General features: G+C 48.5%; 1 protein-coding gene and 1 long non-coding RNA gene across 5 annotated transcripts in view; one reads left to right on the top strand and one right to left on the bottom strand.

Moving 5' to 3' along the window:
* Positions 1 to 14,631, top strand: part of LOC106509379 — a 91,432-nt gene that overhangs the window by 9,696 nt on the left and 67,105 nt on the right. Inside the window, exon 2 of the long non-coding RNA XR_002341519.1 lies at positions 9,330 to 9,407. This is a non-coding gene — a long non-coding RNA (uncharacterized LOC106509379). The remainder of the gene's footprint in view (positions 1 to 9,329; positions 9,408 to 14,631) is intronic.
* Positions 1 to 14,631, bottom strand: part of ELF5 (E74 like ETS transcription factor 5) — a 42,824-nt gene that overhangs the window by 15,967 nt on the left and 12,226 nt on the right. Inside the window, 2 exon segments of one of the 4 annotated variants that reach the window (NM_001243711.1) lie at positions 6,027 to 6,151; positions 13,699 to 13,782. In NM_001243711.1, coding sequence (NP_001230640.1) covers positions 6,027 to 6,147 — 121 coding nt within the window. In that variant the 5' untranslated portion in view covers positions 6,148 to 6,151; positions 13,699 to 13,782. 4 annotated transcript variants of the gene reach the window in all.

Here is a 14,631-nt window from a genome sequence, read left to right as displayed (position 1 = left end):
CCAGTCCCCCAATGCCCTCCTTGCTTCGTTATAACCCCATGTTTATTATAGACATCAGATGTCTTTTCAGTCTTAGGCAACGTGCTCTTTAGAAAAGCAATTCTAGGAGTTCCCACTGTGGTGCAAAGGGATCTGAGGCATCTCTGGAGTGCCTGGTTCAATCTCCAGCCTGGCACAGTGGGTTAAGGATCTGGCATTGCTGAAGCTGTGGCATACATCGAAACTTTGGCTGGGGTCTGCTCCCTGGCCGAAAAAGAAACGAACAACAAATAAACAAAAAATTCTAGGCAAGTTCCTCTGCCATCTCTTCCAAAGGGATTGCTGCGCCTAAGCCCTGCTTATATAGAATTTCTGGAGCCAATGCCTTCATTTTTTGGGGGAGCCTTGCTTGAAGCGGGAACTTTGGGGGAATTTTGACTTAAAAAAATGACAACAAAATAGACATGCAACAGAATGCAAAATGTGCAGACTGCATACACGTTCAAGTTATGTTCCTAGGCCCTCTGGAAGAGACCCTGATCTTTCTTCTCTGCTGATCAGGGAGCATAGATGAGAAATTTTGTGGTGTTAACTTTCTATGCCAGTTTCAAGGATTCAATCCAACTCCTAGTCCCAACCTCCATCCTAGGATCTGTCAACTGACCTGGCGTGGAAGGGACCCTCTGGCAGAATTGCAGGATTGTGTGAAGTCACTGAGCTCAGACTCTGAGGACAGACCTTCCTGATTTGCAGTCCTGGCTCTGCAACTTGTTAGCTGTGCAATCCTAACAGTTTCCTAACCTCTCTGGACCTCAGCTTCCTTTGTCTGTAAAAGTAATAATAGGGCCTAGCTCTTAGGAAGTTGGCTACAAAACAGAAGAGAAATGATGCATGTAGAGAACTTAGCTCAGTTATCTGGATGACAATAAGCTTTGGATATGTCACTTATAATTAGTTATTATTGGGGGACTATATTTGTTCTTAGGGAAATGCAGCTGTCTCCAACGGGGCCCCCGTCTAGCTGAGGGACAAACAGAACAAAGCAGCCCAGGACTTGGTGAGGGGGAGGCAGACAGTCTGGGTCAGAGGAAGACCATAATTAGCAGGATTTATAAGCATCAGGAGCTGGGAAAGTCTTTTGCCTGGAGCCGCGCTGAAGAGGGCATGTGAGTGGACTGGGTCGCAGGGGGACTTTCAGTTGTGGCTTTGTCACCAAAGGAAGGACTTTATGAGGGGAAACCTGAAATGACAAATTGCTTCCAGGTTTCCCTCCAGAGCTGGTCTGGCCCCATCCAATTGTCCTTCATGGCATTCCTGCCACACCTGTGGAATGACTTAGACCATGAGATGGGCGGGGGGGGGCGGGGAGCCTGTAAGAAACTGGATGGAGAAGAGATGAGAAGGACTGGCTGGGTATCAGCAAAAAGCCATGGCCATGGGGTGTGGTTAGAAAAGGGCAAGAGCACCAAGCCCTGAACCATCCCAGGACCACAGCTGCCCAAGGGCATGGCTGTGCAAGATGGGCTGGAGATGGCTGATGGTAAGCTCTCTCCCTGGGGTTGTCCTGGGATGTGACTACTGCCACGGGGCTCCCCATAGACTTTCCAATTATTTTGTATTTAATTATATATATATATATATATATATATATATATATATTTTTTTTTTAATCCTTTTTAGGGCTGCGTCTGTGGCATATGGAGATTCCCAGGCTAGGGGTCGAATCAGAGCCTCAGCTGCCGGCCTACACTACAGCTCACTGCAATGCTGAATCCTTAACCCACAGAGCAAGACCAGGGGTTGAACCCACATCCTCAGGGAACCTATGCCGAATTCTTAACCCACTGAGCCACAGTGGGAACTCTTAATTATCTGGTTTTAATTTAGAAATTCCTAGACTCTCTCTCTCTTGTATCTGCTCTGAAACTTCTATGAGTCTTGCTTAAGAAAAGCTCCTGTGAGACCCAGTTGCCTCTCTCTGTGATGGTGTGGAGGTTAATACCCAAGATCAGTGGGTTTCGAACTTTTTTTAAAGTTCTTTCTTCCAGTAACATCTCCCCTTGCTAATGTATGTGTTGAGCACTTCCTATGTGCCAGTTAGCAGGCCACACTGCTCGAGTTTTCTCCTGCCATCCTCGATGCGATGCTCTGAGGGCCTAGATCGTGCAGCTTATTTTGCAAAGTCAATGGAGAAAGTAAGGCGTAGAAAGGGCAATGCCTTCCTGACATCACACAGCGAGAAAGTGGCCAAGCGAGGAAGCGTTGTATAGATGCTCCCTCAGCCAAGCCATAAAAACCACCACGCTGACTGCCTTCAGAATCCAAGCCAGGGTCGGGGTGGCGAGGGGGACCTACACCTGTCCTTCTCACCTGTCCCTCCAGGTCCATGAAGGACCTCCCAGGAACCTCTAGAGCTGCCCCGACCTAGAAACTCTGCTTTGAAGTATAAACTAGATCCCAAGCCAAGGGAGCACCCCATGTTGGCCGGGCCCCCTCGGCGATCAGGGGAGGGGTGCGCAGGCGCGTGGAGGGTCAGGATGGAGTTCAGAAGTAGGGATGAGGTCCAGCTACTCCCATGACTTGTCAGACGCTTGGCTATTGGAACTCGATTGGAGACATAATCTTTTCAAAATGGCATATGCTTGTGAAATATACGCAGCTCCCCCCATCCTCCAGCCTGGATAAGAGTTTCCACTCTCCATTATTCTTTATTTTTAAAGAGCTGCCGGGAAGGCCAGGGTGAGCTCATGACATTCTAGAGCATTTTGCAATCTGTGACTGTCCACTCGCCAGCCGGCAGAGCAGCCACACAGAAGGGCTACTTCAAAGAGCAGGTGGGATCCTGCACGTCAGACACAGGTTCAGGCGGCCTCTGCTAGAGCCCTTTGAGAGACAGTAAACCATATGGTTCTCTTAACTAGGTTACCTATTGCTTCCTGCCCTCTCGTGACATCATTTATCTAGTGGGCACATCATGTCTTTCCCCCTTTCTTTCCCTTTGGTCGCCAAGTGTCTAAGCTGCCAATAATACTGACTTGAAAGGTTGGGATGGGAGGCAGCCCATGTTGCCGTCATTCAATGTGAAAAGTGAAGCGACAAGAGAGAAAGCTGTTTTTTCCATCTGTGCCAGTCAGGAGGTGTCCTGGCTGCCGAGACCACCTAGCAAGCGCCAGATGCTTTACTGAACACTTTGTATGTGGAATCTAGCCAGTCCTTCCAATGCCAGGCGGCAGAAACTCTTTCAGCTGAGGAAGTGTATCTCGGAGATGTTAGGAAAAGCTTGCCCAAAGTCACAGGGCGGGTCAGTGCCGGCACCAGCCTTTGAACCCAAACCCAAACAGGAAGCTGCCATTGGAACAACCCTGAATTCAAGCTAGAATGTCCCATGAGGTGGTCAAGGACCTTAGGGAGAGGGCCACCAGGCTTGGAAAGTTTGCAGAGCAGTGTCTGGAGGTGAACCTGGCTTTCAGCGAACTTTCGTGCAGATACTCAGACCCACGTGTGGCCTCTCTGGGTGAGAAAAAGACAGAAGACGCTGCAGGGCCATTCCTTTCACCAGTGGGACTCAGGGAGCCCAGGCCGTCCCTGGAGACTAATCTTTCACCCCCAAAATGTGATGTTTAGGGGCTCAGAGACACTCCTGAAATCCAGGGGGCCAGATGGCAAGCCCAAAGCCGGGCTCCTCCCTCGGGGAATGTTAGGATGCAGGGCCACTCTCAGAGGATATTTTAATTTTCACATGATGGTGGGAATTTCTAGTCTCCCAGGGGTGGTGGGGGATGAAGGCTCCCTCTGTGATGCGGGGATCAGAGAAGGTTCTGGAAGGGAACCTAGCAAGGACCTGGCTCAACTCCTCATTACACTGGTGGAAATGCAGAGGCCTCAGACAGGAGAAAGCTGGCTCTGGGCTTTGTCAACATAACCGTTGAGCGTAGTTCAGTACATTCCTATTGTTGTGCAGCCATCACCACTCTCCATCTGCACAACGTCTTCATCCCAAACTGAAACTCATCCTTCATTTTTATACACTTCGTGCGCTTGCCGTGTTCCCGTTTCACGCGTATTAACTCATTTCACGCTCACAGCACTGCGAGATGGGCCCTACCACCGTCTCCACTTTACAGACGAGAAAACCAAGGCGGGAGAGGTCAAGATGGTGTAGACATGGAAATAGCAGAGTTGGACTTCACATTTAGGATTCCTAGCTCAAAGTCGGAGTGCCTGACAACGACAGAGGTTTCCGGAACTTTGCACGGGGTAGGCCGCTGGGGCCATCCCCTTCCCTCCCACTCTGCTGCCACCCAGCAGACTAGGCAGGAAGAGGGGGCTCCCAGGACGGCAGGAGTGGGTAGGGAGGATGGCCAGGAGCTGGGGCTCCACCATCGTGGGCCACGTGGGGCAGGGGCAGGGACTGGAAAGCCTTCATTTTCCTCCTTCGAATTTAGCCTCTTAAGTAAATATTGAGGTTGGGGGGGTGGATTGAAGAGCTTTCTCATTATCTTCCTGGGAAGCAAGGTGCTCCTGAGGCCTGGCAGAGATTTGTAATGTGCAGCTGGGTGACTCAGGTCCACGCCCAATTATCAGGACCTTTCGGTGAGATTGAGCGATGTCACGTGTCACATGTCGCGTGTGGGGCTGGGGGAGGGGGTGGCCCTGGATTCAGAAGTATGTGCCTCAGCTCTGTCTGTGCAGTGCTGGTGGCCGGCCTGAAGGCATGGCTCCCTGTGGTGGACGGTTCAGTGTCCTCAGAGTCTCGGCCTCTCCTGGAGGCCACCTGCCTCTTGACCCTCAGCTTAGGCTCCCCCGCAGCTAGAGCACACAGGTCAAGGCTGAGCGGCAAGGGCTGATACCTTGATCCCGGCTTACGTCACGTCCCTTTGGGGTGTGCACCTGCTGTGCTAGCCATCAGCCAGGCTTGCTGTCATGTGCAGTCACCCAGGTACCTGGGGACAGAGGCTCTCAGAGGGTTTCTGGGCCAAAGCTCAGCAGGCCTCCATTTGGCATGGGATTTGCTCAAGGCCCCGTGCTTCCTTCTTAGGCAGAGAAAACTGAGTTGGGAGAAGGGAAAGTTCAGTGGAGGTAGCCTGGGGGACAACGTGGGGACCTCTGTTTTACTGAGCACTTGCTTGGTGCCAGGCTATATATTTCACAGTGTGGATCCCTTAATCCTCAGAGTTACTCTTTTTTTTGTTTGTTTTTTTGTTTTTTTTTTCTTTTTAGGGCCGCACTCACGACATATGGAAGTTCCCAGGCTAGGGGTCAAATCAGAGCTGCAGCTGGTGGCCTATGCCACAGCCACAGCAACGTCCACTGAGAAAGGCCAGGGATTGAACCTGCATCCTCATAGATACTAGTCTGGTTCATTACCGCTGAACCATAACAGGAACTCCCAGAGTAATTCTTATTATCCCTGCTTTAGGGATAAGGAAATAGAAGCTCAGAGACTATCACTATTAATATCAATAACCACAGCGTTACATCATTTATAAGATGACCATGTAGGAGAGTTAAGAGCACAAGGGCTCACGTCAACTTGCACAGAACTTGACTAACCGTGAGACCTTGGGTAGGTCCCATAACCTCTCTGTGCCTCAGTTTCTTCATTTCTAAAATGGGAATAATAATTACTCCTTTCTCATAGCATTTCTATAAGAATGAGATGGGGGCACAGAACAGGGTCTGGGGCATAGCTGGTATTTAGCAAATGTTGGCTAAAGCCATGATGATCAAGCAATCACAGCGTACTAGGCTTCGGGCTCAGGGTCTCTTTCTACTGCATTGTTTAAATATAGTAACTCCAAGAGATTGGTCTTATCATCTCCCCTTTACCTGTGAGCAAAATAAGGCTCAGAGAGGTTAGTGGAGTGCCCCAAGGCCACAGAGCTGGGAAGAGGTTGGGGCAAGGATTCCTCCCACCTGGGGCCTCCTGCGACCCCCTGTCCTGAACACCTTCAGGCCTCCAGCATGGCCTCGTCGCCTGCCTGAGGCCAGCACCACCTCCTGCCCCAGCCTGTCCAGCTCAGGTGGGCTTCTCAGGATGTACACACCTGTCTGATGCTCAAAGGCAGGATAGTACTCTTCACTGCTGAACAGGTCGGTCCACGACATCAGAGGGTCGCAGAAGTTCGCGTTGGGCAGGAAGGTACCGTGTGTCACTGAGTCCAGCATCACCCTGTAAGGGCAGGAGAGACCATGAGAGGTGGGTGACGGCTCCCGGAACCCACACTGCAGCCCCCAGCAGCACAACACTTGGTTTTTAACAATGATGGCAAGTACTTGCAAACATGCAGCCCTCAAGAGCCAGGCACCCCCTAAGTGCTTTCCACAGTGACATTAGGTAATTCTTGCCGCATCTGCTGGTTTGTGCCCATATCCCCGTTTTATAAATGAGAAAACTGAGGCAGAGAGATTGAGACAGTTGCCCAGGTGACATGGCCAGGAAGTGGCAAAGCTGGGACCTGATGATGAAGGCTCTGATTATGACACTGTCTCTTTATTTTTCCTGTTTGCTCACATTTGACCCCTGAACTCTGGCTTATCATGTCTAACAATATGCTTCTGAAAATGGGCAAGAATCATTATAAATGGATATGCCCCCAAACACCTATCCACAATTCTGAAATCCAAAAGCTCTGAAACTGAAAGTGTGTGTGCACATGCACGCATATGTGTGTATGTGTGTGTGTGTTTGGTGTAAATTTATTTCCCAGCAAAAACAGCCCTGAATTGACGTTATATAGATTTTATGTACTTATATAATTTTATATACATATATATACTCCCATGTACTTATGTATGACATTTATACTGCTATATATGTGTATAAACTATATACTACACGTTTATATAAACATACATAAACTGTAGATGTTATATAGTTTTTATATACTTATACTTTAAATACTTAAATATGACTATATTCTATATATGTGCATAAACTATATACTATACATTATATAAACATACATAAACTATAGCTATTACATAGTTTTTATATATATGGTTTTTATATGCTTATACATACACTTTAAATACTTAAATATGATTTTATGCAAACTATGCATATGTGTATGCAAACTATACACTATACATTTTTATAAACATTTATAAACTATGGACATTACATAGTTTTTTGTTTTTTTTTTTGTTGTTGTTGTTCTTTTGTCTTTTTGTCTCTTTAGGGCTGCACCTGCGGCATATGGAGGTTCCCAGGCTAGGTCTCCAATAGGAGCTGTAGCCACCGGCCTATGCCAGAGCCACAGCAACACGGGATCCAAGCCATGTCTGCAACCTATACCGCAGCTCACGGCAATGCTGTATCCTTAACCCACTGAGCGAGGCCAGGGATCGAACCCTCATCCTCACGGATGTTAGTCGGGTTCATTAACCACTGAGCTATGACAGGAACTCCAGACATGTTACATAGTTTCATAACTGTAGTTACAGTTATTTGTTCTACCTGCTGAGTATTTGAGTGATACACTGCAGGAATATTACTGTGTTTAGGAAGTCCCAGCAGATAATGCCTTGAGATGGGTGTTCTATCCCCTACAGCATACACTGGGTCACTTTCCCAACAGCTGAAGAATTCTGAATTCTGCAGTGTGTGGGGCTTTGGACAGAGAGTGCAGACCTGTGATAATTGTAACACACTTAACTCACTGAGGGCTCTGGGCTGAGCAGTTTTCCTTCATTATTCTTGGTGCCCCCAGAGCTGGCACTCTGAGACAGGTTCTGGTAGGGGTTGTTTTATAGATGAGGGTGAGTGCTCTAAGATTCCAGGTAACTGCTCCATGCCACCCAGCTGGCAGGTGGCGGAGTTTGGGTGAGGACCCAGCTTGGTCTGTTAAAGAAGTTGTGACCCCGATCGCTGGCCTCTGCTCCCTGCACACACTGGTGGTGGAAGGGGGAGCTTTGGGAGGAGGTTGTGGTTGGAGAGGGGATAGAAAAAGATGGGCTGGGTCCCCACTCGCCAACATTCTCACCCACGCCAGCCTCACCTTTCAAGTTTCTCTTTGCTCTTTCCTATATTCCCACAGTCCAGGGAAAAAAAAGAATTCACATTTGGTGAGTCAAAGAAATCTGCTCACCCAGCTTCTCTTCTGATTATTGCAGTAATGTTGCTGAGATAGAGCAGTTCTACCCCCCGCACCCCACCTTGGCAAAGGGGACACAGTAGCTCGAGATCACATAGTTGGGCTGTGTCAGAGCTAAGACTCGATTCCAGGTCTTGGATTATTATGTGCATGGAATCTTAAGACAGTCAGGAGCTTATTAATCATCTATTCCAGTGTTTCCCCAATTTTTTTTTTGTCTTTTGTCTGGGGCCACACATACAGCATATGGAAAGTCCCAGGCTAGGGGTCGAATTGGAGCTGTAGCTGCTTGCCTAAGTGACAGCCACAGCAACACCTGATCCAAGCCATGTCTGCAACCTACAGCATGGCTCGTGGCAACACTGGATCCTTAACCCATTGAGCGAAGCCAGGGATCAAACCTGTGTCCTCATGGATACTAGTCGGGTCATCAGCACTGAGCCACAACAGGAAGTCCCAGTGTTTCCCAAACTTTAGTCATTTGCCTGCCACCATGATAATTTACTTAATACATAAAAGAAATCATCCCTCTTTTTGTTTTAACATAACTACATTTATGGATTGATTAATTGATTGCCACACCCACAGCATGTGGAATTTCCCAGGCCAGCGATCAAACCCATGCCACAGCAGTGACCACGCTGGATCCTTAACCCACTGTACCACCAGGGAACTCCACAACTACATTTATTTAAAGGGAAAACTTTGTATCACTGCTATAAATGGAAAGTCAGTATTCATTTAACATGCATAAAAGTAAAGACATAAGCGTTGAAATAAAAATTAATCATCCGTGCACCGCCTAGATCAGAGGTTAGCAAACTACAACCTACAGGCACAGTCTAGCCCAGCACCTATTTTTGAATGGCCCGTAGCTAAAATGATTTTACATTTTTAAATGGTTACATATTAAATGGTTATATAAGTGCATACATCATGTACTTAATTTTGCCTTTTGTCCTGCAAATCCTAAAATACTTACCATCTGACGCTCTAAGTAAAGGTTTGCCTGCCCCTGACCAGATTTATCTCCTGTATCAGGAGTGATGGAAGTGCCGCATGCTGGACCAGTCTTTTCCCTTACCCAGTCATTTTACGGTTGAGAAAGTTAAGGCCCAGGGGATTTGGGTCACTTTGTCAAGGTCACACAGCCAACGGGTGGCTGCCTTTCGGTGCAGAGAATTCTTAAGCTTTCCAACCCTCGACCCATCTGCTTCACTTTCTGAGAACAATCCCGGTCTCTTCTGCCCACAGACACATCCCAGGCTCACCCTCACATCCAGTGGACCTCAGGCCGAGAAACACAGGGATTGTGTGATTCCGGAACCCAAGGTCAGTACTTGGGGGTGTTCAGAAATCTGTCATCCTCATTGTCAACGGATGTACGGGAGAACTGTGCTCCAGACACAGATCAACACACCCTCACACATAGGTACCCTCACTGGGCCACCGTTAGAGGGTCCCCAGACCCCAGCAGGAAGCCTCCTTCCGGATGCTCAGAGCGGGTTAACTGCTCAGCGGTTTATCATGTTCCTGGATCTCCCCCGGGAGCCATATTAAACAGAAGTCAAGGCTGCCTGGTTTGGACTCTGATTTTCCCACGGATCGGCTGGTTTTATATCCCAGACAGGCGGCTGGATGAAGAGGGATGGGGACGGGAAGTTATGAGGGAAGGAAGGGCCCCTGGAGCCCAAAGCCCCTTCTGCTTTCTGGCCTCAGCCTCAAAAAAAATTCCCCTAAGTGAAGGCTCAAGGTAAAAATGCCCCTTGTCCGTCTGGGGCCAGAGGCTCCAGAGACGGAGGAAGAGGATGACAAACCTCTGATGTGACCTTCATAGGTGGGTCTGGAGAAAGGAGAGGTGGCCTCCATGTGGAGGAAAATAGGAAACAGTCCCCAGATCTTTAGGCTTAACCCGAAATCCCCCAGGTACACAATGCGACAGCGGGGTTGAGCGCTTCCTTATTCCACCTGACACATGGCTCTCAAAACTCATTTGCTAAATTGAACTTGATCATATAAAATTAGAAATATTGTGGACCAGTACTGTATTTACCTCCTTTAAAGGTTTCTTTTTCACTTTTGCACCAGCCCACTTGCTTGCTCCGTAACCTCTCTAGTGTTGCCTAGAGCGTCTTTGGTAGTTCCTTCTATGGCAAAATTATATCCATTAAGTCTTCCTGAAGGGCTGTCTCGGGTGTACAACGTGCTATTTTTCTTCTGCGATTATTTTTTGCTTTGTGGAAAAATGTGTTTTATAAAAGGCAGCAGACTTTTTTTTTTTTTTTCTCCTATTGCAGTAGGAGGAGGGGGTATTATTAACTCTGGACTCTCCACAAAAGATCTTGACTGCTTAGCCTCTAGGTGTGAAAGTTCAGGAAGAATGGCTGCTTTGTATTCAGCAGGCCAACTTCTTAGGCCTTCTCGAGTCCTTGTAATAATGGGACATTTTAGCTCTTAAGATGTTTTTAGTGTAGGTGGATCGGGGTGATGGGAAGAACAGCTGTTTGGGGTCTCCCTTCTCAGGGGGACACATAGGCTCAGGCTGAAGTTAGAGCACGCACTTCCCACAGGGATGACCGCAGATGGAAAAAATTGGTTCTTGAAGGTCAAAAAACCTTAGCCCTTATGACTCTTTATGATCTCCAAAGGGCCGCAGAACATAAATGAGAAAGAGTAAATCTGTGATAGTAACATTTTTATGGAGGGGGAACAATTAAGAAAGAATGAGCCACAGAGGCTCCCCAGTGGAGGTGATAGTGCAAAAAGGGGGTGATGCCCTAGGTTAGACCTAGAATCAGCAGTAGGACAAGGAGGGGCTGTCTGGGGAGGGCTGTTCTAAGCATCCATTTTTGTTTCTCGAGAGAGAGGCTGGCTGGCTTGTCATCATGGAAAGAGCCCTGGGCTGAGAATCATGATCCCGCCTTTTGCTCTTCTCCAAGCCCCCGTTCTTCATCAGCTAAATGAACACGCTAATGAGGACCCCAAGATGTACTCCCGCTGCGTGAATTTCTGCAGAAACCCACCCCATTGGGCTGCCAGATCCACACATGTGCAAGGAGACACAAATGCATGTATACAGGGGTGAGAGTTTGGTATTGCCGTTAAGTTAGGGGCACCATATTGGAATAAAATTCAATCACTACAGGGAGGAAACTTTTAGCTCTAAAAAGCTCCCTCGATTTTCTTCTCTTCTCCATTTCCTCCTGTGCTCGCTACTTTCAGCTGGGCTGGCCAGGCTCCTTAAGTACTCTGGATCCTCACCCACTGCCCATCCACAGACGCGAGGTGATTAGAATTAGTTTCCCCAAAATGTAGTCAACATCTTAGCTGCCTTCTAAGTAGGAAAAGACTCAAGCACATTCCACACAAGGGAGAGGAATCAAGAGAGTTCTCTTCCATGCCTAAGAAAAGCTGGCTGCAGGTACCTCTGGGCACGGCATGGACGCTGAGATCCCCGAGGCCTCCAGTGGCTTCCTAACTCTGCTGAGAGCCGGCTCACTCACCAAGGTGGCACAGGGAGGGTCCACACCGTCAGAGAGACAGGCCCGTGGGCTTCTTGCCCTCACACGAGTCAGAGGCAGCAGTCACAGGTGTGGTGCCCATGGCACTTCTGCTCAGCCTTCCAGAGGGCGTGGAAGGAGCAAAGCACCCAGCCTTGGCCAGTTTACCAGAGGAAGAAAATTCCTTCCTGACCCTGCTTCGACTTCACTCTGGGCACGTGACCAAAAATCCACCCAATTAAGCCTCTACACACTGGCTGTGCATGCAGCAGAACATCACTGGGCAGGACAAGGCCGGGAGGGTGTAAAACCACAGAAGAGGGGGCCCAGGAGGGCCTTCCCCAGTCCCACCATGTGGGCAATGGCATTGGGAAGAATAATGCTTTTCTTCCTCTAAAGCCTCAGCGAGGTCTCAATGTCCACCGGGTCTGGAGCCCTGCGGGCAAAGCAGGATCAGCGACCCACTCTGTGGGTGTCCCTGAGAAGGGGTGTGTGGAGGAAAACCCAGTGGCCTCTTTCAGCCCTTGCTGTGAAAGGCCCGTGGGCTGGGTGCTTGAGTGTTTGTTCTTCTGGGAGAAACCAGAGCAGCTGTGAGAGAGGACTTGCTGATGACTTGCCAAGGGATTCCTCCTCTTTCTTTGGCTGGTGCAGGATGTTTCATTGTTTCTCAGAAGGTGCAGCAGAAGGCTCCTTGGAGGTATGCCGTAGAGTTTACTGTGAGCTCCGATACAGAGCTCACGGGGTTCGGATTAAATCCATCAGGGTTTGAATCCTACCTCTGCCACCCACAAGGCAAGGGATGTGGGGCACATTTCTCACTACTCAGTCTGCTGAAACTTTATTTTTTATTCTTTATTTTTGTTTCATAGAGGGTGTGATATGTGAAAGTCCGTGATGCTCTCTGAGCTCATCTCTAAAGTGCCTCATCTCTAAAAAGGGGATTTTAATGTGCAAGTCTTTGGATGTCTGAAGGATTTAACAAAATTAGATAATAGATGTAGATGAGTGGGCAGAATACCTATGTCCATTCCCCTCGGGGGGGGGGAACAATTGTCGTCAATATATCTAAAAAGTATAGACTTCTCAGGCGACTTCTGAGAAAAGAAGACACCCGATCTGTGAAAACTCCTTCAGAGAGCACCTTGAATCACCAAAAAAAAAAAAACAACAAAAAAAAACACTCTCATAGAGAACATGGGGACAAAGAATGAAACTTTCACTGGGGGCGGGGGCAAACATCTCCCCCCACTCCCGCCCTGGGTCTTTAAACTAGACTAAAACATGAAGCTATCTTCCTAAATCATGTTACCTTTCTAGGCCCCAGCTTCTTACCTGTAAAGCGAAGAGGTTGTCGCTAATGATCTCTGACAACCTTCCCAGTTGGTAAAATTCTAGGCACATGGAAACGTGTCCCCCCCCCCGGCCCCCGCTTCATCTGGAGATGGGAGCATGTGCTACTGGTGGCCGCCAGCAGGGGGCGGATGCACAAGAATCCCTTGCACTGCCAAGTCTTTGAATAAACACAGTGGAAAAACCCTAACCATTGCTTCTCTGGAAGCATTCTAAACGGAGGTGGGGTGAGAGGGCAGAATGGGTTTCCTTTAAGCTATTTTAGGTACAAGACAATTTCCAGAAAAATGCCCCAAAATATGATAAGACAGCTATCTTCTCTGTTTTAAGAGTGGGCATGAGCAGGCCAATGGGAAAAAGAGGAGTTTCAGGCAGGAGGAGGTGGGCTTTCCTTGAAGCTGAGTTTTTTTTTTTTTTTTTTTTTTTTTTTTTTTTTTGCTGTAAAATCCAGCCTTCCTTCCTAAGATTAGTTTTAGAAAGGCTAGTGAATGGAGTGCCTGTATGCATTCTTAGTTCCCCTTGGTTTAATCAAGTGATCCAGAGAGAGTTGGGGCTACTGAGGAGGGGTGGGTAGCTACACAGCCTGAGGAGGCAAAATGTCTCTCAGGCAGGCAGTTAAATCAGTCACACAGCTCCCGGCAGGGATGGTACTTGATGGAAATGGCAGGAGGGCCAGCGAAGCAATTGAGCTGGGAACAGACCGACAGACCCAGAGCCTCTAAGCCCTGACACCCCTTACAATTCATCCAAAAGAGCAAAGAAAAGGTGCTTACGTGAGGACAGCGGTGCTGGGTCCAAAGAGGAGGTTTTCAAGGCAAGAGAAGGCAGGCTCTCCCAGCACCGGCGTACAGTGAAAATAAAGGCACCTGTAGCCTTGTGATATAAGTAACACCTACAGACAGGTCCGTTTGGTTTTTCAGGTTTATGCACAGCCCCTTTGATGACGGTGACATGCAGTGTGACACGGCTCCTTGGAGGGGGGAATGGTTCTCACACGCAGAAAGTTTACCTTTATCCTGCTTTTGTGCCCAGCTCACACACCCCCTCCCCCTCCCCATCCCCCTCCCCTGACCCTGGGGGAATCAGTAAACAAGCTGAGAATTCTTGCCTCTGGGAGCTTTGAGGGATCCTGCATTGGCTGAGAACTCTTGGGCAAGCTGGACGGGAAATTCTGGAATCCAGCTGTGGTGCAGACCCCCTCCTGGGCTGGGGGAGCCTGTGATTTTGTATGATTTTTCAGCCTCCGCCCTGCCTCTCCTCCCCAGCCTGGCAAGATAGAAGGCAGGATGGGGCCCTGGTTAAGAACACAGACGTTGCAGCTAGAGGACTTTGAATTCAAATGCCAGGTACATCCTTTTCTAGTCATGTCACCTTGCATCACTTGCCAGTAACAGGACTTATCCACTGGGTGCTATGAGGGTCATATGAAATCTTTCAGGTGAAGTACCGAGCAATCCCTTTGTTTCATTCTTACAGCGCTTTCTCTGATAGAGCCTGTTAATCAGAAACCCCTTCTCCACCGTTTCCTCCAGCCTCATGCCTCACAACCAGATAAAGGGAGTCATCAGCTGGTAGAGCCAGTGCTTGGCCTTGCTTCTACTTTTTCACTCAAAACATACCAGACCATCAGTCGCCTTAACTTATGCCACTTTGAACCTCTCTGAACATAAAGAGCCATGTGGTACTTGCTTTCTTCCCCTCCTCTT

Source organism: Sus scrofa, chromosome 2, assembly GCF_000003025.6.
Source record: "Sus scrofa isolate TJ Tabasco breed Duroc chromosome 2, Sscrofa11.1, whole genome shotgun sequence".
NCBI classification, from domain to species: domain Eukaryota; kingdom Metazoa; phylum Chordata; class Mammalia; order Artiodactyla; family Suidae; genus Sus; species Sus scrofa.
Note: the sequence above shows the minus strand (reverse complement) of the source record. Positions and strands in the feature narration are given on the sequence as shown.